Genomic DNA, 24564 nt, shown 5'->3' on the forward strand with positions numbered 1-24564 from the left:
TCACCTGAGGTTGGGAGGTCAGGAGTTCGAGAACAGTCTGAATGGAGAAACCCAGTCTCTACTAAAAATACAAAATTAGACAGGTGTGGTGACACCTATCTGTAATCCCAGCTACTCAGGAGGCTGAGGCAGGAGAATCGCTTGAACCCAAGGAGTGGAGGTTGCGGTGAGCCTAGATTGCGCCATTGCACTCCAGCCTGGGCAACAAGAGCAAGGCTCCATCTCAAAAAATAATAATAAATAAAAAGCTAATTCTAAAATTTATTTAGAGGCCAGGCTCGGTGGCTCAAGCTTGTAATTCCAGCACTTTGGGAGGTTGAGGTGGGCAGATCACCTGAAGTCATGAGTTTGAGACCAGCCTGACCAACATGGAGAAACCCCGTCTATGCTAAAAAATACAAAAATTAGCTGGGTGTGGTGCCAGGCACCTATAATCCCAGTTACTTGGGAGGCCTAGGCTGGAGGATCGCTTGAACCCGGTGGAGGTGGGGGTGGCAGGGAGCCAAGATCGCACCATTAAGCTCCAGCCTGGGCAACAGAGTGAAACTCCATCTCAAAAAAATAATAAAAATTAAGAAAAAATAAAATTATATAGAAAGGCAACTAGAATAAATAATATTAAAAAAATAAAAGTGGAAGAATCGTAAAACTTGATTTTAAGACTATAGCTACAGTAATCAAGGCTTGCTGGAGGAGAGACAGAAATACTTATCAATGAAATAAGAGAATCTATAAGCAGACATTCAGAAGTATGACCAATGGATTTATCTTTAAACCAATGGAGGAAGAATAGTTTCAATAAATGATGTGGACTTCCATTTGCCAAAAACAAAAACAAAAAAAAGGAACCCCAAACTCACATGTATTAAGAAATTTAAAATGGATCATATATCTAAATGTAAAATGGAAAGCTATAAAATTTAAAACAATATCTTTACAACCTAGGCTTATGTATAGTTTTTAGACATTACACTAGAAGCACATTTCGTAAAAGAAAAAATGGATAAATTGGTGGAGTTCATCAAAATTTTAAAACTTTCTCTCTGAAAAGTCCTGTTAAACTGGGCGCTGTGGTTCATGCCTGTGATCCCAGCACTTCGGGAGGCTGAGTTGGGAAGATGTTAATAGCTTGAGTCCAGGAGTTCAAGACCAGCCTGGACAGCAAAGCCATACACCTATCTCTTAAAAAAAAAAAAAAAAAAAAAAAAAAAAAAAAAAAAATTAGCCTGGCATGATTGTGTGCATCTGTAGTTTCAGCTGTAGTTTCAGGTACTTGAGTGGCTGAAGCAAGAGGATCAGAGGATCGCTTCAGCCCAAGAGTTTGAGGCTGCAGTGAGCTATGATCGTGCCATTGCAATCCAGCCTGAGCAACAGAGTGAGACCGTGTCTTAAAAAAAAAAAAAAAAAAAAAAAAGAATCTTGTTAAGAGGATGAGAAGGCAAACTACAGACTGGGAGAAAGTATTTGCTAGTCGCATAGCCAATAAGACTTACATCTAAAAGATGAAGAATTCTCTAAACCAAAAGTGAGAAAACAGACAACTTAAAAAGTGGAAAGTGGCCAAATACACGAATATACATCTCTTCACAAAAAAGATGGCAAATAAGCAGATGAAAAGATGATCAAATCATTAAACATGAGGAAAATGCAAATTGAAACCACCACAAGTTGTCACTATAACCTGGCTGAAGTTAAAGATGCTGATAATACCAAGTACTAGTGAGAATAGAGAGAGTAGAGTAACCGAGTCTCATACGTTGTTGGTGGAAAAACGTTGCAGTTGCTCTAGAAAAGTTTGTCAGTTTTTTATAAAGTTAAACAGATAACTTCATATGACCCAGAAATTGTACTCCTGCGTAGAGGATTGAAATACAGCAATGAAAATATGTGTCCACACAGAAACCTGTACATAAATATTCATGGCAATTTTATTTGGACAGCCAAAAATACAAACAACCTAAATATGGTTCAATGGGCAAATATACACACTGTGGTATATCTATAAATGACATACTACTCAGCCAGATTATTACACAAAACCACTTCTATGAATCTCTAGAGTAGTATACTGGGTACAAAAGGCTGATCTCAAAATGTTGTATCTTGTATGAATTCATTTATATAACACTCTTGAAATGACAAAATTACAGTAATGGAGAAGAGACCAGTGATCACTAGGGATTAAAAATGGGGGCAGAGTTTGACGATAAAAGAAAGGTTAGTATGAGGGAGTCTCTTTGTAAGAATGAAACACTTCTGTGTCTTGATCTTGGTGATGTTTATGTAAATCAATACTTGCAATGGAATTTCATAGTAATATACACACAATAAAAGCATGTAAAAATTGGTGAATGAGTAAATTCTGTAGTTAATAGTTTTGTACTAGTGTCAATTTCCCAGCTTTGAAAATATACTCTGGTTATAAAAGATATTATAATTTGGGAAAGCTGGATGAAGGGTATAACAAACTATTCTATTTTTGCAACTTCTGTGTGCCTTATTTATAAATAAAAAGTAATGTATTCATATATGTGTGTGTATATATATATATATATATGTTATGAATGGGTAGTCTGTTATTTCATCTGTATTATCTTTATTTGCCTAGCAAAGCCCAAACAAATCGGAAATTGTTAGAGCAAAAACAATCGGGATATCTCTTAGTACTGTGGTTCCCAAACCCAGGGACATCAGAATTCCCCTGGGAAACCATCTTGAGGGTATCCAGGAGAAATCTGTCAGGTAGTTCTTATGTAGCCACCTCCTGTTTTCTGCATTTGTGGGAATAACTGTTCTTATCTTATAAGTCAGAAGCCCAAATAAGGCAGCTTTTAAGTATTTTAGAAACAATTTGCTCAAGTAATCGGCGCAGCTCAAATCAGAACAATGGTCTATTCTCCATATGGAATTGTTTCAGTCAGAGACACCCCATTGCAAAACAATAAACACTGCCTTACAGGTAGCTTCTTAGTAAATTCAGGCATAAATTTATCTGGGTATTTAGTAAGAGTTTTTGTTTTCTGTTTTGTGAAGGGAAGAGGAGAGGTATAATGTGATTAGTAAATTTTCTATGCATTTATATGAAAATATGGAAACACTCCAGTTACTGATGCTCTGAAAAAAAAAAAAATTGGAAGTCTAAAAACACAACACCTCAGATAAATGTGGGCTTTTTCCTGTTATTTTTTTTTATTTTTATTTTTTATTTATTTTTATTTATTTTTTTTTTTTTGAGACGGAGTTTCGCTCTTGTTACCTAGGCTGGAGTGCAATGGCGCAATCTCGGCTCACCGCAACCTCTGCCTCCTGGGTTCAGGCAATTCTCCTGCCTCAGCCTCCTGAGTAGCTGGGATTACAGGCACGCACCACCATGCCCAGCTATTTTTTTTGTATTTTTAGTAGAGACGGGGTTTCACCATGTTGACCAAGATGGTCTCGATCTCTTGACCTTGTGATCCACCCGCCTCGGCCTCCCAAAGTGCTGGGATTACAGGCTTGAGCCACCGCGCCCGGCCTCCTGTTATTTTTTGATAGCACTGAGAGATACAGTTCTAATTTGACAGCTATACAAATTCAAATGTGTATGTGTATGTATATTGGATTCCTGTATTTAACTCCAGGAAAATATCTAGTTGTAAGATTAGTCATAATGGCTACACTGTGGATAGTATTCCTGGAATCTGTTGGAAGATTGTCAAAGTAGCTAGTGTTTTTCTTTATTGGCTTTGCATAAAGCCAAGAAAAGAGACTAAGATAATGAATTACCATATTACAATAAAAAATTTTCACTCAATAACATCTTCATTTTAACCTATAAAATCTAGGTGAGTGGATCATTTAAGCATTAACTCACATTCTTATGCTACTGTAGCTGAAGCACTGTCTTCACTGGTTATTCTGAGCAGTCTTCATTTCTAACACAAATCCTGTCCTTATTGTTTGGTAAAGTGATGTCATGTTTGTTAGTACCTGAGGAATAGAAGTGGGTTTTATAGCTTATAAATTGTCACAGTAATGTCACCACAGCAGGTCTAGAGCAAACCATTAAAACATTTAACAATTAAGTGTTTTAAAGCATGAATTGTCTCATAGGAGAAAATAGTTTTTTAGAGTGACACATTTGAAGGGAACCATGAGTGACAACCAATATTCTCAAAAATGCACATGCCCAGTCACCACCTCATTCAGATGGTCACTTAAGCCTCTAATATGTGGTGTGTATCTTCAAAAACAAGGGAGACACTCACACACAGCTCTCAGATGTACATGATAAGCAGCATCACAAATTCCTTCCTTTAATGCACTCTGCTTTCCAGCTGAACTGAAGCTTGCAAACAGCAATTCTGATGGTCAGGAAGGAAGTCAAAGTCCCCAGGTCACTAGTCAGATCTAGCCACAGAAATGCCGGCTCCCTCTACCAGTGATCTGCTTATTTGTGGTAATAAGTTATTGTTGGCATGAATTCTGTTCTCTAGTCACAGTGTGGGAGAAATTTCTAAACCCAGCCTTCTAAAACTCTTTTATTTTAATTAATTAGAACTAGAAGGTCAGGTGCAGTGGTTCACTCCTGTAATCTGGCACTTTGGGAGGCTGAGGTGGGTGGATCACCTGAGGTCAGGAGTTTGAGACCAGCCTGGCCAACACGGTGAAAACCCATTTCTACTAAAAATACAAAAACTGGCTGGGTGTGATGGTGCATGCCTGTAGTCCCAGCAACCTGGGAGACTCAGGTGGGAGAATCACTTGAACCCAGGAGGCAGAGGTTGCAGTGGGCAGAGGTTGCAGTGAGCCGAGGTCATATCACTGCACTCCAGCCTGGGTGACAGAATGAGATTCCCTCTCAAAAGAAAAAATAAAATAAAACAAGGGGCTACATTACTTGGCTGTGTTAAAAGCGTACGACATACGGAGCATACCCAAATTTCAAAGTGTGTATGCTAATGGATGTATTACAATGCTTACTTACCTCTTTCAGCAACCAGCTAATGTTTACATCTGTACAATATGCGCAAAGCAAGACATGCTTTAAATAGTTTTTCATTACAATCAGAGCTGAGAACAGTAGAGAGAACGTGTCTTGTCCATTTCTTGCTTTGGAAACTGGCATGAAATAGATTGTTTTGTCATATCTTTTTCCCCCAATAGTTTTATGAATTTAATTATCCAGCTTATCCTAAGAATGTTTTCCTATACAGTTTGACAGCTTTAGGTACCCTGTTTGTGTGTGTTTGCAGGTAAGCATGACCACTTTTCCCTTCCACAAGTTCCTAATAGTTTCCAAGTATTTCTCCAGGATCTTAATTTCAGTATATTAACAGTTGATTTTGTTTGTTCTGTATTTTACACATTTTCTTATGTTTGTATGTTATAATTAGGCACTTTTTTTCCTTATCAACATACTCATCTTCTTCCTGCTTCTGTATGTGTGTGTGTGTAAGTAATGGAAGAAACCCATTGTTGAGTGGAATTTATTTGTCAGGATTCCCATGGATGAATAGGGTTTGGCCCATAGGTAGATTTTAGCGGGACTAGGAACTCCTGAAACTATATGCAGAATTTTCTGACTATGTGTGTATATTTTTGTATATGAGTTCTTAACACAAGAAACCAGCTACTATTTCAATCTGCACAACAATGGGCAGTTAGTGATGTATTACACAATTTTCCATTTTAATCACAGTTGAGAACAATTGCAAGAAGTTGCCCGTGGTCTGACGTGGTTTCTGAGTGTTCCCAGTGTTGTGCAGTTCCTTAGATGATCCAGTCTTCAGAACCTGCACAATGTACGTTTTACGTTCTGCTTTTATTTCACGGCTGCCCTAATTATGGTCAATTTAGAGAAAAGTTCCCCATGCTATTGGTAAAGACAGAATTAGAAAGAGGGCATATTATAATATGCTCAGGAATAAAAGCAGAGGACGAAAACCCAAAGATGTTTTTGACATCTAAGAATGGAGTAAAAATGGAAGGAATAAATCAAATAAAAATATTCACTACGCACCTGTAAAAACAAATGACATACTGTATGTTACTGCTTTAAAGTATTTGAGCACAGTAAGAAAAAAAGAGTTAAGTGAAACAAATATGGCAAAATCTTGGTAATTGTTGATTCCAATTTATAGGTGAGGGTTAATTGTAATATTTTCTCTATTTTTGCATGTTTGAAATTTTCCATAATAATTTTTAAAAATAACCTACATATGCTCATTGTTAAACTGCATATTCTCTGGTTAAACTGAACCAGAACACGGACAATCTGCTCTTATAGGGGCACAATGGACATGTCGGGGGCAAGCAAGTCACAAGAAGAAGGTGAGAAAACTAAATTTAATGCACTGAGAAAAATATATTAAGAAGAAATGAAGCTGAGAATCCAAGAAATTTTAGCAGGACAAGAAGAATGTTCAATTCAGTAATTAAAGCAAAGTAAAATAATTTTCAAAGATTTAAGAAAATGATAATAAACAGACTGCTGCTGGAAATGTAAGTTGCTGTATGCTTACTGGGGAACAATCAAAAATATCCTTTGATCTGTTGATTCCATTATTAACAGTGTAACCTAAAGAAACAAAATGTGAGCACAAGTTTCTGCATACATTTCTCATTGCATTACATTATTATTGTTATTATTATTATTATTATTATTTTCCAGGACAGAGTCTCACTCTGTTGCCCAGGCTGGAGTGCAATGGTGTGATCTTGGCTCACTGCAACCTCTGCCTCCCAGGTTCAAGCAGTTCCCCTGCCTCATCCTCCCAAGTAGGTAGAAATACAGGTGAGCACCACTACACCCAGCTTTTGTGTGTGTGTGTGTGTGTGTGTGTGTGTGTGTGTGTGTGTGTATTTTTAGTAGAGACGGGGTTTTGCCACATTGGCTAGGCTGTTCTCGAACTCCTGACCTCAGGTGATCCACCTGCCCTGGCCTCCCAAAGTGCTGGGATTACAGGCATGAGCCACCGAACCCGGTTCATTGTATTACATTCTGAAAGCTCTTTGAGGGTAGGAGCTTTGTCTGCCCTATTGATTGTTATATTCCTAGAACAGTTCCTGACAGGAAGTAAGTGCTGTAATGAATGTATGTTAAATAAACAGTGAGGAATTAGAAAAGACCAAAAGTCAAACAATAGGATAATTATTTGATATATTTTGGAATAGCAGAAATCCTAGTTACTCATTTAAAACAGTATTTTCAAAGAACATCAAATGACATGAGAAAAGTTCCAGATATAATGTTAAGTGGAAAAAATCAGGATGTAAAACCATATACAGGATGATCCTAATTAAATATGTTTAAACTAGCACAAGGAAATACATAAAAAACTTAAAAGCAGTTATCTCTAGATGATATACACTTCAGTGATTTTTAAATATTCTCCTTCAAATTCTTCTGTGTTTCCCAAATTATCTATGAGGACTCAAATCTTTTTTTAAAAAGGAATTTCTAGTTTTACATTCTATGGATAGATAAGTCTAGCATTACAAAAAGAGCCAAAATCTTCTTTGATCACTTCCAAACCAAGTTCCCACACTCTAGCTGCAGAGAGTGATCAAAGACATCTTTGATCACCTTTTTTTACAAGTTTGGTGTCCCTCCTTCCAGATCACTTTTTATATTTTTCATACACTTGCATTATATCTACCTACAAGAAATACATGCATTTTAAAACATAAACAGTATCAAGCTGCATGCATAGTGACTCCTTAGTCTATTCTGTGCTGCTAAAACGGAACACTACAGACTGGGTAATTTATAAGGAACAGAACTTTATCGGCTCACAGCTCTGGAGTCCAAGATTGAAGGGTTGCATCTGGTGAGGGTCTTCTTACTGCTTCATAACACGGTAGAAGGCATCACGTGGGTGAGAGAGAGTAAGCAAAAGGATGCCAAACTCACCCTTTTGACTCCGCCCTTATGCATGGAATCACAATGGCACGATTCCATTCATAAAGGCAGAGTCCTCATTGCCTAATCATCTCTTAAATGTCCCACCTCTTAATACTGTTGCAACAGTGATTAGCTTTCCAGCACATACATGCTTTTTGGGGCGACACTTTCAAACAGCCCATAGTTAACATCTATTTGCTTTTTGTTTTAACTCAATAATGTTTTTGAGATGTGCCCATTTTGAGACATAGATACTGAATTCATCCCCTTAACTGCTATATAGTACAACATTTTATTTCACCATTTCCCTATGGATAAGCAGGAAAGGGCCTGGGGACTCTTTCTTTGAATCTTTTGAAGGGCAACGCTGAGGAGACTACATCTCACTCTGCTGCTGGTTGGAAGAAAGAAATATTCTCACAGGATAGGGTGTGTGGCATTTCTGGAAAGAAGAAAGCAAGGTCAGTCCCTGATACCTGCAGAACAGAGACCAAGGAAGCTGGTCCAGGCCTCGACAGGGACATCCGGTATAGAATCTGAGCCATAACGAAGTCATGACAAGTGTCTTCTCATTCTCTTCATACCAAGATCTGGTTTTCAAAGCGTCTCTGACACTGATCCCTTTCTCTTTCCTCTGTCACCATCCTAACTTAGAAACTCATCAATTCACCACTAAATTAGCTTCTTGGCCTCTATCCAGTTTCTCTTCCTTCTAATCCATCCAATTTACCACTTCCAAATAAGTCTTCCAACAACTCCACATGGTCATCTTTCTCTGTTAAAACCCTCAAACGTGCTCTGTTGGGTCCTACTCGTGGTTCCCTTTTTGGTCTTCCATGACCCCTAACTTTTTTTTTTTTCTTTTTTTTTTTTTTGAGACAGAGTTTTACTCTGTTGCCCAGACTGGAGTGCAGTGGCACAATCTTGCAATCTCTGCCTCCTTGATTCAAGCCATTCTTCTACCTCAGCCTCTGGAGCAGCTGGGATTACAGGCACATGTGGAGCAGCTGGGATTATAGGCACGTGCCACCACACCCGGCTATTTTTTGTATTTTTAGTAGAGATGGGGTTTCACCACATTGGCCAGGCTGGTCTTGAACTCCTGATCTCAAGTGATCTACCCACCTTGGCCTCCCAAAGTGCTGGGATTACAGATGTGAGCCACTGCACCTGGCCATGGCCCCTAACTTAAAAGTTTAGCCTTCTAGTCACTTATCAAATTCTCTGTCCTTCAAGTCACACTTCCTCTGGGATTCTTCTCCAGAACTTTGTGATCACCCACATATTCAAACATTCAACCAAGATTTATTGAGGGCTACCAAACACCAGGCACCATGCAAAAGCCTGAGGCTCTGGCATGCACCTGTAAATTGCAATACAGCAAAGGCTGTAGCTTTGAACTATGATTTTCTTTTAATTTATCAGGGCATGCTTTGTTATATTTCTGCCTCGTGGTTATAACCAACAGTGACTTCCGGGTATTTGAAAAGCTTCAAAGTAATCCAAGAAAGCATTACACAGCTATAGGTTTTATTTATTATTATGTAGAGTTAATTTGAATGTAGAAATACTATGAGTGTTCAGTTTGTTTTTAATAATTTACAAAATGGGAACCGGTGGTCTCTCAAATCACTTTCAGCTCTAACGGTCTAGATTCAGGATACTTGCAACAGAACCACTAGATGTCGCTACTAACAACACAAAAGTTAAAGCAAAGGCTTGAGATCACAGGATTACTGAAAAGAACCGTAAAGAAATAAAAATGTGAAAACGCTTCTATAGAGAAGCCCTATCAAAATCCGGAGAAGTAGCTTCAGACACCTTTGTGCATATGAAGTGCCACAGACACAATAATTGTTAAGTACTTCCTATACCCTTTTATTAATAGAATAGCCTTCAACAACTTACTGGTCAGCAGCATAAGGAAAAAAAAGAAAATGTGGCACATAAACACCATGGAATACTACGCAGCCATAAAAAAAAACTATGAATTTGTGTCCTTCATAGGGACATGGATATATCTGGAAACCATTATTCTCAGCAAACTGACACAAGAACAGAAAACCAAACACTGAATGTTATCACTGATAGGCAGGTGTTGAACAATTAGAACACATGGACACAGGGAGGGGAGCATCACACACACTGTGGTCAGTTAAAGGGGGCTGGGGAGGGGCAGTGGGGGGTGGGAAGGGTGAGAGGGATAATGAGGGGAGAAATACCAGATATAGGTGATGGGGGATGAAGGCAGCAAACCACCTTGCCATGTATGTACCTATGCAACAATCCTGCATGATCTGCACATGTACCCCAGAACCTAAAGTACAATAATAATTAAAAAAAAGAATAGGAAGGAAGCTTATTTGTCCATCAGTTTTCAGATTTCTGTTCTCTGGCACCAGACACTCTGTTTCACAGCCTAGTGCACATGTGCACACACATAGAGATACTGATTTCGTGTACGTGCGTGCCTGTGTGTGTGTGTATTGGCAAAACCAAAGTTTCACAAAACAATAATACCCTTACTATACGTAGTACACTTTGACATTTTCTTTTTTATGTATTCCATTTCAAAAAAAAAAAAAAAAAAAACTGGCTGGGCATGGTGGCTCACACCTGTGTAATCTCAGTACTTTGGGAAGCTCAGATAGGATCTCATAAATCTAGGAGTTCAAGTACAGTCTGGGCAACATAGTGAGACCTCATCTCTCAAAAAATAAAATTAACCAGGTGTGCTGGCATGTGCCTGTAGTCCTAGCTACTCTGAAGGCTGAGATGAGAGGATTTCTTGAGCCCAGGAGGTCGAGGCTGGAGTGAGTCAAGATCAAGCCATTGCACTCCAGCCTGGGCAACAGTGAGACTTTATCTCAAGAAACAAACAAACTTGTTACAAAACAATAAATTGATTTTACTGAATCAAATACACTTCCTTATGTTAATATATCAGAAAACAGAGACTCAGAGAGGTGAAGTGACTTGCCCCAGATAACTCAGCAGCCAGGATTCATGGCTCTTCAGAACACTGGCAGGTTTTGTCTTGGAAGGCCGTAGGTAAAAACTGAAAAGTGTCTTTGGCACTCAGCCCCTGCCATGCTCCTCAACCTTCTAAATCCTGTGGCTAAGACACTGCAATAAAAAACAAAATAAAACCAAACCTCACAAAGTGTATGGATGATTAATTATATGCAGCAGCCACTTAAAAAATACAGGTTCTTTCTTAAATGCAAACGTGATCATTTTAACTTTTCTATTTGAATCCCAGCAGTGGCGGTTTGTGGTTTTCAGGCCAAATACAAATTCTCAGTGTGACAGTAAAGGCTCTTCCCAAGCTGGCCCCAGTCCTGCTAGCTGGCTTGATTCTTCACCACTTCCCCACAAGCACCTTCGAGATTCTTCCTTCACTCTTGAACTGGCTAAGTCATAAGGTTTTTGAGACTCAACTCACATTCCTCTTCCGCAAAGCCTTCCTTGGGCACTTGCCCAAGCATGCAGCCTACTGTTTCAGAAGCTTCCTCTTGTGTGTCCTCTCCACTGGACTGGGGCATTCTTATGTCTTCCCATTTGCTATCTGTAGCACCTGGCCTAGAATTCAGTATGTCAGAGGAAATCTGCTAGAGTGAATATTTTCCTATTCTCACTCTCAAATTTTAATCCTAAAAAACTCACTGGAATATCTCCAAATTATGTAAGAGCTGGTTTTGACACTGCAGAGCTCTATTTCCTAATATTTTGGGAGTATGAATAAAAAGCACTATACCTACCATAGGAGAAATGCATGCAAAAAGCCAGTTCTGGACTTTTTTTTTTTCTTGATTTTAATAAGCATTTGTTGGGGGGGAAGGTGAAATTTTTTAAAAATTATACTTTAAGTTCTGGGGTACATGTGCAGATCTTGCAGGACTGTTATATAGGTATGCAGATGCCATGGTGGTGTGCTGCTTCCAACCCCACTTCACCTACATTAGGTATTTCTCCTAATGTTATCTCTCCTCAACCTCCCCACCTCCTGCTATCACTCCCCTAGCCTCCTACTCCACAACAGACTCCAGTGTGTGATATTCTCCTCACTGCGTCCATGTGTTCTCATTGTTCAATACCTACTTATGAGTGAGAATATGCAGTCTCTGGCTTTTTGTTTTTGTGTCAGTTTGCTGAGAATGATGGTTTCCAGTTCACTTGGGTCCCTGCAAAGGACATGAACTCATCCTTATTTATGGCTGCATAGTATTCTATGGTGTATATGTGCCACATTTTCTTTATCCAGTCTATCCTTGATGGGCATATGGGTTGGTTCCAAGTCTTTGCTATTGTAAACAGTGCCACAATGAACATACCTTTGCATGTGTCTTTATAATAGAACAATTTATAATCCTTTGGATATACACCCAGTAATGGGATTGCTGGGTCAAATGATATTTCTATTTCTAGATCCTTGAGGAATCGCCACACTGTCTTCCACAATGGTTTGACTAATTTACACTCCCACCAACAGTGTAAAAGTGATCCTATTTCTCCGCATCCTCTCCAGCATCTGTTGTCTCCAGATTTTTTAATGATCGCCATTCTAACTGGCATGAGATGGTATCTCAATGTGGTTTTGTATGATGTTTCTCTAATGACCAGTGATGATGAACATTTTTTCATATGTTTGTTGGCCACATAAATGTCTTCTTTTGAAAGGTGCCTGTTCATATCCTTCATCCACTTTTTGATGGGGTTGTTTTTTTCTTGTACATTTGTTTTAGTTCTTTGTAGATTACGGATATTAGCCCTTTGTCAGATGGGTAGCTTGCAAAATTTTCTTCCTATTCTGTTGCTTGCTCTAATGATTGTTTCTTTTGTTGTGCAGCAGCTCTGGAGTTTAATTAGATCCCATTTGTCTATTTTGGCTTTTGTTGCCAATGCTTTTGGTGTTTTAGTCATGAAGTCTTTGCCTGTGTCTATGTCCTGAATGGTATTGCCTATGTTTTCTTCTAGGGTTTTTATGGTGTTAGGTCTTATGTTTAAATCTTTAATCCATCGGGAGTTAATTTTTGTATAAGGTGTAAGGAATGGGTCCAGTTCCAGCTTTCTGTACATGGCTAGCCAGCTTTCCCAACATCATTTATTAAACAGGGAATCCTTTCCCCATTGTTTGTTTTTGTCAGATTTGTCAAATATCAGCTGGTTTTAGGTGTATGGTGTTACTTCTGAGGCCTCTGTTCTGTTCCATTGGTCTATATCTCTGTTTTGGTATTAGTACCATGCTTTTTTGATTATTGTAGCCTTATAGCATAGTTTGAAATCAGGTAGCATGATGCCTCCAGCTTTGTTCTTTTTGCTTAGGATTTACTTGGCTCTACAGGCTCTTTTTTGGTTCCATATGAAGTTTAAGGTGGTTTTTTCCAGTTCTGTGAAGAAGGTCAATGGTAGCTTGATGGGGACAGCATTGAATCTATAAATTACTTTGGGCAGTATGGCCATTTTCATGATACTGATTCTTCCTAACCATGAGCATGGAATGTTTTTCCATCTGTTTGTGTCCTCTCTTATTTCCTTGAGCAGTGGTTTGTAGTTCTCCTTGAAGAGGTCCTTCACATCCTTTGTTAGTTGTATTCCTATGTATTTTATTCTCTTGTAGCAATTGTGAATGGGAGTTTGCTCACAATTTGGCTCTCTGTTTGTCTGTTATTGGTATATAGGAATGCCTGTGATTTTTGCACACTGATTTTGTATCCTGAGACTTTGCTGAAGTTGCTTATCATCTTATGGAGATTTGGGGCTGAGATGATGGGATTTTCTAAATATACTATCATGTCATCTGCAAAAATTTTGTTTTTTTAACCTAGCTTGTAGGCTAGTATCTGCTGAGGAACACAGCCTCTGCTCCCTCCACTAGTCACTCAAAGAGTTTTCCCACCTCTCCAACTCCAAACCCAAGAGGCTTTCTACTTTGGTGGCGCACCTAGACATGCTTCTGTGTATGCCGAAACAGAGCAAATCAAGAACAGTGGCCAGCACCTGAAATGACTTAATACTTATCATTAAGTTGGGGAGCAATCAGAGTGGAAGAGAGGCAGCTAAAAGTTCATAGTGACTAAGGATGGTGAGTAATGAAGGGAGCATTGATTGAAGGCTGTGGTGGTCAGAGATGGCTTTGTGAGAGTGAATCACCAATACCAGGGTGGGAATCAGGTAGACCTGTGGGAAAGGAAGCACTTCCAGGTGGGTACCAGCATAAGCAACAGTCAGCTAAGGGTGTGAAGGAGAAGACTCCCCAGATCAGAGAGTGCTTGGCCCTGGGAGGGCTCAGGCATGCAATGAGGTGGGGAGGAGCAGGCATGCCAGTGTCCCTGAAGGAGCAGGTCATTACCCATTGTCACCCCTCACTCCATGCCTCGCTGCCTTGGGTATAAAGCACATTCAGTTTTATGTATCATTTGGATTTTCTCTATGCCCTTGTCAGGTAAGTGGCATAGATATCGTGGGCTTTATTTTACAGAAATAGTTTAAAAAGGAGATAAGAAAATTGGCCCAAATCACACAGCTAGCAGCTAGCCAGCCTCACAGTTTAGATCTCTGGACTTCTATTTCACAGACCGAAAAATTCATGGTTGTCGCAAAAGACACATAGCTGAATTTCCCCATTTTACAAATAAAGAAACTGAGGACCACAGAGGTGAAGCAATTTTTCCAGGGTCACACAGAAGCAGAATTTAGGAGGTTAGCTGGAAGCAGCTTTACCCAGCCTTATTTCTTATTGAAGATCTGTATTATATGAGGAAGCAGGGAGAAAAATTCCTCAAACTGCCAAAAAAGAATGGTTACTTCAACAAAACCAAGTTCTCTTCTAATGTTTAATAACCGTCAGGATAACCTTCTGTTAGCATAACTGCATTTTTAAAAATGGAAATTGTTATCTACAAAAATTAGAATTTTAAGTGAAAAAAATTATAGAAAGAAATCAAGCTGCCTGGGGTGATAGATCTATCTGGGGAGAAAGGCCTCCCCAGTCTACAGGAGCTCCTCAGAACTTTTTTCTGCCACTAATGTATTTTTATGTCTTTGTTAATCAGAGAAAAAGTTTCATTTTTAACTTTTTTTAAAAAAAAACTAAACATTGGCTCCAAACTGATAGACTCTCATCTCAGAATCTGTTAGCAAAGGATAACTAATATTTGCAGACAAGAACACTATTCAGAGACACATTATTATAATTTTTTTTACACTAGAAGTGACATGGCATGAGAAATGACTTGCTGAGAAATCTGTGTTTACATTAGGGAGAGTGGGGGTAAAATCCCTCACCGAAGTTGAAAACATGTTAAGTGGTAAATACCAAAATGCCCAGCAAGCATTTAAGCCAGCTCTCATCCTAACATGAATATGTGTAGCTCAGCATTTTAAAATTTGCTTTTAGCTTTTCCAGCAGTTTGAATTAACCCTTTCCCTACTTCCACTTTCCCCTTGAGCGTTCAGCTCTTAATCTGCAGATATGGACTGTGGGTACTGTCATGGTGCTTGGTGGCCCACTGGCAAATGATGTCCTCACCTGAACTGGTTTCCTACAAGTGGGCTGCCTCGTGAACGTGTCTCCTAAGCTTCCTTACTATCCATGTAAGGCCTAGACAAACATTAGGAAGCAAGTCCAGCTTGAATGGATTGGAAGAGGCCTGTCAGAGCAAAACAATACAAATCAATGCTGCAATAAAGGTATATCCAGACCAGAGGTTCTCCAGAGCAGAATCACCTCAGAGAAACTGTCAGGTGACCCCAGCATCTGTAGCTGTAAATGATCCTCAGGTGATTTTAAGTATATTCCTCATTCAAAGACACTAATCTAGATTCTCTAAAAATCCAATGACATTTTAATCTTAGTTTCAGCTCCTAGCAAATGAAAACAAAACAAAACAAAACAAAAAAACAAAACAAGCCACCAAAATAAAACATTTTTCCAGGTTAGGTTTATCTTAATACCTAACTGGCTATAAAACTTATTTACAGCCTGAGTGAATACCAATTATATACAAGAAAGGTAAGGATTTAATGAATATTTGTATAATACTTTGCAATATCTTATCATGCATTAATGATCTCATGTGGTTCTCACAGCAACCCTATGAGGTAGCTTGTTATTTTCAAATTAAAGATGAGGAAAATAAGTCTCAGGAACATGAAGATTTGCTCAAGAGCCCTCAAAGAGTACAGCAGAGCAGCTATGGGGTTGACAAGTAGAGGGATAGAATTACCAATTGTTTTATTACTATAGGTAAAAAAGAAATTTTAATGTTTAAATATTTCCTATAGCTTTTTAGAAAACTTCTAATTACTATGCCACACTTTGCTGGTAAAACAACTTATCGCACAGTAAAACACTGTGTTTTTTTCTTTCTTCTACATCTATCTGTCTGTCTACACAAACACCCACACATACACACACACACACACACACACACACACACACACACTCTCTCTCTCTCTCTCTCTCTCTCTCTCTGTCTCTCTGTCTCTCTCTCTCTCTCTCTCTCTCTCAGAGTAAAACAGAAATAATCTATTGTTCCTGAGTTTGATTGTGGGAGAATCATTTAAGATAGGTCATTTATAAAACCAGTTTCAGGAACATGTAAATCCAGTAATTTAATTTTTGTATATCTTACATTAAAATGAACACACAAATACATTTCTCCCTTCAATCTCCGTATCAGACAAATGGAAGTGAACTACTTGGCCTAGAAAAGAATAACCCGCAAGTGAAATGTTGGCACTCCTAGTATTAGTAAGTTAGACTCATTTTTTGCTATTTATAGTAATTTGTGTCTTTTTTTCCCCCCCGAGACAGGGTCTGGCTCTGTCACCCAGGCTGGAGTGCAGTGGTACAATCTCGGCTCACTGCAAACTCTGCCTCCTGGGCTCAAGCCAACCTCCCATCTCAGCCTCCTGAGTAGCTGGGACTATAGGCACATATCACCATAATAGGGAAATTTTTGTATTTTTGTACAGACAGGGTTTGAACAAAATCTTTTGCCCAGGCTGGTCTCGAAGTCCTGGGCTCAAGTGATGCTCCCACTTTGGCCTTTCAAAGTGCTTGGATTACAGGTGTGAGCTACCATGCCTGTCCATGATTTACATCTTTGAAGTGTTTCTTCTAAACACTGAGTCTATCAAATATCAGTTGCTGCAGACATTTGCGTCCAAAGGAAAAATAAGCCATATCGCATCTTGGTAAGATGAAATATTCCACAGTATTGGTCCTATTAAAGCCAGGACTGGCCAGGTAAACTCTTGGTGTTCTTTGTGCCACAATTCTAAGCTCAATAGAAGAATCTGAAGAATATAAAACAAAGGCAACAGAATAAAAGAAGACTGACTGAGCAGTACAGACTTATTTAAGAATATCAGTACTAAAAGAAAACCATCCACTCTTACCACTGAATGCATGCTACTTATAGCAAAGTAAAATATTTCTGGATTGGTGGGCCCCAACCTTTTTGGCACCAGGAACTGGTTTCAGGGAAAACCCCTCAGATCATCAAGCATTGGTTAGAGTCTCATAAGAAGCGTGCAACCTAACCCCTCGCATGTGCAGTTCACAATAGAGTTCACACTCCTATGAGGACCCAATGCTGCAGCTGATGTGAGAGGAGGCAGAGCTGAGGTGGTAATGCTTGCTTGCTTGCTCACCAGACGCCGGTCACTTCCTGCGGTGAGGCCTGACTGCGGACCATGGCTGGGGGTTCGGGGATCCGTGTCCTAAGTAACTTGGTAGGGGACTAATTGGAAAACTAAAAAATAAGTCAGTGTGTGCACACTAATGACAAAAGCAAATTTAATATTTAGTGGGATGAGTCCAAATGCAATGGAGACACTGATTTTTGTAATAGCAAAACATTAAATCCAGCCTTTTCTTTTACCTTGTTAATCGACATTTCGTTGATCCTGAGAGGTTGCTTTGGCATAACTCAGAGGTAGATTCAGCCCAACAACCGGCCCTACAATGCTCAGCCATGATGTGATATAGTTGACATTCCTAGGAAACAAATGAAATACAGGCCATGCTACTGTTTCCATTGCAGTTTTTGGATGAATGGAAGAATATCAGTGGTCACTGATTCTGTAGTTTTTGGATTAATGGTAGAATATCGGTCAGTCACAAACAGAAATGAGGCATTCTTCAAAGATGTATACCTACCACCTGGAATCTCAGCATTTCTGAATGCCAGCCCCATTGCCAGACAAGAATTTAAGGTCTAGAAAGCCTGCAAGGTCCCTCATTAGGGTGGCTGAAGGATGAAGTAAGGCACTGGGGCTCCTGATTCCCCTTGATTCAAATTTTACCCTTAACAGTTTACAGCACTTACTAAGGTAGCAGAGTGCAGTGATTAAGAGCACGATTCTGAGGCCAAAATGCTTAGACTGAAATCCCACCAGTTAACTAGCAGCGTGCCCTTGTTTGAGTTACTTAACTCCTTCGTTCTATCACTTTCTCCTCTGTAAATTGGGTAAAAAAATGGTACTTAGCATACAGGAATGCTGCAAAAATCCAGTCCCTTACTATATCTAAAACTCTTAGAACAGCACCTAGCATATCGTAAAAATCAATGTGTTAGCCATTATTGTTATTATTATTACAAAGAATATTTCTTTTTTTAGCCTAGTTTTTAGAGTCACATAAAAAGATTTACACTTTTAAAATCAGAGTAGAAGCCAATGTATCTTGAGGGTATTTCTTACTTATTGATTTTCCGAGAATTCTTTAATACAGGAGTCATGAATTCATTCGTCTTGCAGGGATGAAGTACAAAAAAGGGTTGCCCAAGTATTGGATGTTCCTGTAAGAATCAGAGTTGGTCCAGGATCAGTGTGAGTTACTTGGAAAAGGTTATCTGCTTTACTCCTTTAAAAAAAAAAAGGTTTGTCTTAAATTCCGAGTTATTGAATTAATATAGAGGCTTATTTTGTATTTTCAAATATAATGTATAATCCAAACATCAGAAAAAGTTGGTGAGAAGGGGGGCTATTCACTGATGAAGCATTATGGTTGAGTATAGCAGGGCACCCAGCTTTGTTTACACAATATAAACTGTAGTGGCATTTTATCAGTTCCCTCTCTCTGTTGGCTAGTGTTTCTCTTTGGCCTATCATTCTTCAGTTTTCCCTCAAGAATGTTCACAAAGCCCAGCAGTTTGACAACCTAAACAGTTCATTTTATTCACCTCTTTGTCAGTGGTAAGGGAATCAAAATCATTTGCATATTTACACAAATTTGTCAACATGTTGTTTCAAGCCTACCTGTATCTTGTGCCAGTGGGCACATGTTCTGGGAGTGGAACGGCGAATGAAAGGCGATGCTTTGCACTATTTAAGCTGTTCTCTCTCCCTCACTAATCTCTATCTCTGAGTTTTTGTTTTTCTTTTTCCTTATTTCTCTCCTTCTGTTTCTCCCAAGCCTACAGGGCTGTTTCTATAAGTTAAAAGCCTAAAATCAAACTCTGTTCCTTTTATACGGTAATAATTGGCTATAAAATATAGCTCAGACTGCACCCAAGTCAGGGACACAGACCTTATTTGGCAAGCAATGGGGAGCCCTAGAAGGTTTCCATTTAGTGGGTAATTTGCACGAGTTCTACCAACACGAACACTATTATTTAATGATACATTATTGATTATTTACATTGTGGATTAACCATTATGCTAGGCACTGCAAGCTCAAATACCTATGAAGAACAAGCAGGTGACCTAAGGGGATAATGCCAGCTAAATACACCAGCAGATGACAGGGCCCCTGAGGAACTGCAGAGTGCACCCATCCGAGGCCATGCTGGCTATGCTCCTCTGGCCACTGTGTCATGTGGGAATGCAGGTTCAGCATGCCAGAACTTCTCATTTGTGAAACTAACCTAGAAAATCCAACATTGATGTTAAACCTACTACTTTTATGTGTTGGCATAATTTATTTTTAAACATGGAGTGGGACAAGTAAAACAGGCTTATAGGCTGGATTTAGACTAGGGGAGGCCTAGCTTCTGCTTTTGGCTTCTTAGCCAACCCAAGGAGAAGTTGAACTCAGGGCTGTTGATGGGAAGAATTATGTGGCTGTCCCTGCTGCCTCCACCCCTCAGCTATGAACATTTACGTCTGCGGGCATATGCACACATCCATTCACAAGAACTGGGAGGGACAGTTCCACTTGCATTGGTGACACTGGGTATGGAGATCTGGGTTGGCGGTGGGGAGGGATGAGTTATCCACTAGTTATAGGTTATTGCATGTGTCTGGCCTTTTTAGTACCACCTGGCATTTTTTTCTCCCTGAATACCACCTCCAGGTAACTCTGACCAGTAGCCTGATTTTCCAGCAAGGCATCAGCTTCCTCTCTACAGTTCTCTTCCCAACCTTCATTGCCATCCCTAACCGGGCCCTGGGCTCAAAGCCCTGATGCGTTGTGCCTATGTCAAGTCCTCCTGTCCAAGTTGAGTCTAGTTTCCCTTATCTGCCTTAAACTAACATTTAGTAATTCAACACATATTAATCAATCATCTTTTTTTATGTGTCTGCCAGAATACTTCTAGGTATAGTTATAGAGACCACTGTATCTCTTAGATAAACAAAGTCCCTGATGCACTGGAACTTAGATTCCAGTGCAGGAAACAGCCAATAAACACACAGAACAAATAAGTAAGATAATCCAGATAATTATTCATCCTATGAAGGAAAAACAACAGGGTAACATGATTCTGGAGGGATTGTGATGACATTAGAGTTGGAAAGGGAAGGCCTCACAGAAGAGTTGATACAATGGACTGAATGTGTATGTCCCTCTAAAATTCATATGTTGAAATCCTAACCACCAAAGTGATGGTATTAAAAGGTGGGTTCCTTTGCAGGTGATTAGGTCATGAGCGTGAACCCCTCATGAATGGGATTAGTGCCCTTATAAAAAAGACCCAGAGAGCTCTTTCACCTTTTTCCTATCATGTGGGGATACAGTGAGAAGATGCCATCTATGAAAGAGAAAACAGGTCCTTACCAGGCACTGGATCGTCCAGTACCCTCATCCTGGATTCCATAGCCTTCAGAACTGGGAGAAATACATGTTGGTTGTTGAGTCACCCAGTCTATGGTATTTTTGTTCTGACAGCCTAAATAGACTAAGACAAGGTGCTACTTAATCAGAGATCAGAATGACAAGGAAAGAAAATACCCATGCAGAGGTTTAGGAACAGAATGTTGAGGCCGATGACCCTAAGGGGATATGAGCACAGGAAATATGCAGGAAAAATGCAAAAAAACAAAACAAAACAAAACAAAAAAACCAAAAACAAAAACAGAATCATTCTAGACTAAAATAATGACTGTTTAGAAAGATTTAAAAAGATAAATGTAGTCTAAATTCTTTTGGGATAACTTACATAGTTACCTATGGAAGGAATAAAAAGCTACAATCCAATCTTATTGATGTAAAGACACGTTATCTTCTTTAATAAAATGAAACCTAGACTTCCAAATTTCCACTGGATAGAAACACGTATAATAGAGAGGATCAGTTCAATCACACAGCCTCTGCTCTCTCCAAGACCCACTCTCCCTTTGGCATCTCTTATCTAAGAGGTGGACAGGCACTTACCGTTCAGGGGACTGTTTTCTTGGAGGAGTCTTAGGACCATGGCACACTGCAGCTCTGCTCATTCGATGCTGCTTTGTAAAGACTTGGACTTTACTTCTCTAAATCTTTTTCTCATTCCACATAGCAAGCAGGTAAGTGCATGCATGAGCTCTGCAATTAATACTGTTTGGGGCCAAGTCCTGCTGTACCACTTGGTAGCTGTGAGCTATTGGGAAAGTCACTTAACCATTTTATGTCTTTGTCTCCTCGTCTGGTAACTGTGGCTAATGATAGCATCTGCCTCAGAGACTTGACTGTGACCCTTAGATATGGTATTAGATAATACCATAGAAGTACGTAGAACAGTACCTGATGCCTAGCAGACACTTAATTGGCTATTAGTATTTAATCCATTTATATCTAAACAGAAAATGATAACAGCTGGACATTCAGAAAGTAGTTTTATGGTACCCTATGTTAAAGCCCAATTTCAATCTAAAAATAGGAAGCTCTTGTAAATTAAGTAGCATATTAAAGGTATCACTGACCAGTACTTAAGTGTTTAGGAATATTTGACAACTGATTATAGGTGAAAGGAAGAAAGGTCTAAATTAGTAAAAAGTCTATGTCTATATGGCAACTAGAACTATCATGATATTTGTATTCAGGTTTAAAATAAAATTAATGAAAAACAACTAAAATGAATTTAAATTAAAATAAAAGCTCAGGTACTTCAAAAACTCTTCAGTAATCTCTAACATTATAATATTCATTTTTCCTCAAAGAACATAAAACAGTCATATTAGCATTTAAGGTTACGTTCTAATAAAATAAAATGCATGGTGATGTTCATGTAAAACATTTTTAAAAATAATTGAAACTTTCATGCCTCTGAAGAGCTTTTAGAATAGCTTGAGCATTTCTTTAATGCAGGTTTGGCCATCTTTAAAAAATTCTTTATCCTTTACTATACTGAGACCTTATATTAAAATTAAATAGAACATATTAAAATGAATGACTGTCTTTAAAAACTGTAAGTTTAAATGTATTAAAAAATTGGATTTTAAGATAAAAATTATATTGCTTTTACAAAATGCTTTTGGTTTAAAAGAATCAAGCCTATGATATGCTTATCAGCTTAAAATAGGAATTATATAAGATATACTTATGTAATCTTTTAGAATTTTATAAATTAATAACAACAGCAGTGGATGTCCAACTTTGACAGAATAAAGAGGTCAACAAATCCTCTCCCCAGAAAATAAGTAAAAAAAATGAACAAAATTGTTAAAAACAAACCATTTTTGGGTCCTGGAAATCAACAAAGGGCAAATATAAAATCTGAGAAGTGTTTAGTTCACGATAATCTGCTAAACTTCAAGTAAGAAACAGAAGGGATCTGAAGCCTTCTTGCCTGGAAGTACTTTCATATCCCCTCCTCCTCTTCCCCAATGTCCCCAGCCACTCCATCAACAGAAGTTTTACCAGAGCAGTCTGACCATAAGAGCCAATAACTGTGTGGCCAGAGGGGCCAGCCTGATTTCCAACAGAGAGCTAAAACTATTGCTCAGCAGCACTGTCAATACAAACAGCAAAACAGGTACTAAATGAAAAGGAAAAACTGCAGCTCTGCTGGTCAGAGGTTGCAATCCCAGTTGAGGCAAGCGGCAAACTACCAATAATTTAATGGGTAGAATCTGGAAATAAGACAGTCAGAGAAGGGGTAGGTAAGTTCTCCAGGCATCACTGGCTGATGGAAAGGGGATGTTCAGGAGAGACACAAGAAGGCCTGATTGGAAGTAAGAGCCAAGACCAACATGAATTCTACTTGAATTTTTAGTGTGTTTCCAATTCATGTACACATCCACTGACAAAAGAAAAAGGCATTATAGGCTTGAAGTATTTAAGCGCAATCATTTCTGTCCAATCATTGGCCAAGCTGCCAGCTTTACAGACATAGCTGGATAACTCTGAGGAAGGCAGTCTAAAAAATAAAAATAAGAATTAAAAACCCAGTAGCAGAGACATCAGTGACCACACTTATAGGGGGGAAAAAAAACCCTGCAGATAAAGCCTAGGAAAGTTACTAAACCAAACGAAAACAACAACAACAACAAAACACAACCCTCAGGAAAAAATATTGGAATCCAGAATTGCTGCAACATATCATCTAAAATGTCTAGTTTTCAAAGGCATTTATGTGACATGCAAAGAAACCAAAAAGTGTAGTTCATACAAGGGAGAAAAATCATTATTAAAAACCAACTCTGAGTAGACTCAGATGCTGGATTTACAAAGAATTAAAAGCAGCTATTAAAAATATGTTCAGAGAATTAAAGAAAACTATAATAACAGCAGAAAAATTATGACACTGGCTCTGCAAATATCTAATCTCAATAGAGGAATACAAACTATAAAATGAACGAAATAGAAATTCTAGAGTTGAAAAGTACAATGCCAGAAATAAAAAGTTGACTAGGTGGACTCAACAGTAAATATGAGACAGTAGTAGAAAGGATTAGTGGATTCGAAAGTATATAAAGGAAAAAATTGAAAGATGAACCTTAGGCATCTGTGAGAAAACATTACCTGTACCAAAATACATGTAATAGTAATCTGAAAAAGAGGAAGGGGAGAAAAGGGCAGGCAAAATAGCTGAAGAAATACTGGCTAAAAATTTCTAAACTTTGATGAAATACATTAATCTGCAGATCCAAGTTCAACAAACTTTAAGTAGAAATAGAAAAAGACCCACATCTAGACACATCATAGTCAAATAGCTGACAGCCAAAGATAAGGAGAAATCTTAAAAACAGCAAGACAGTCCTTTAGGACCCATCACATAAAGAGGAACAGCAATTCAAAAGCAGCTCACTTCTTATCAGTCCAGATAGGAGCAGAATGACATGTTCAGAGTAATGACTGAAAAAACTCAAACTGTCAACCCAGAATTCTACATTCTTCAGAAATGAAAGTAATATAAATATATTCCCAGGGAAACAAATTGAGAGAATTCCTTGCTAGTAAATTTGCCTTATAAGATATACTAAAAAAAAAAAAAAAAAAAAAAAAAAAAAAAAAAAAAGTACTTCAGGAA

The 24564-nt window shown here is 38.6% G+C and overlaps 1 protein-coding gene across 7 annotated transcripts in view; it reads right to left on the minus strand.

Annotated features, from left to right (window-relative positions):
• Nucleotides 1–1910: 1910 nt before the first annotated feature.
• Nucleotides 1911–24564, minus strand: part of ATG10 (autophagy related 10) — a 292497-nt gene continuing 269843 nt past the window's right edge. For 4 of the 7 annotated variants that reach the window (XM_074384181.1, XM_074384170.1, XM_074384173.1 and 1 more), the window contains 2 exons: nt 18596–18693; nt 1911–17891 (listed from right to left, as the gene is read on the minus strand). In XM_074384181.1, coding sequence (XP_074240282.1) covers nt 17780–17891; nt 18596–18693 — 210 coding nt within the window. In that variant the 3' untranslated portion in view covers nt 1911–17779. The remainder of the gene's footprint in view (nt 17892–18595; nt 18694–24564) is intronic. The other 3 variants (XM_074384177.1, XM_074384175.1, XM_074384174.1) reach the window with 3 other exon arrangements.

This window comes from Saimiri boliviensis, chromosome 1 (genome assembly GCF_048565385.1).
Source record: "Saimiri boliviensis isolate mSaiBol1 chromosome 1, mSaiBol1.pri, whole genome shotgun sequence".
In the NCBI taxonomy this organism is placed as follows: domain Eukaryota; kingdom Metazoa; phylum Chordata; class Mammalia; order Primates; family Cebidae; genus Saimiri; species Saimiri boliviensis.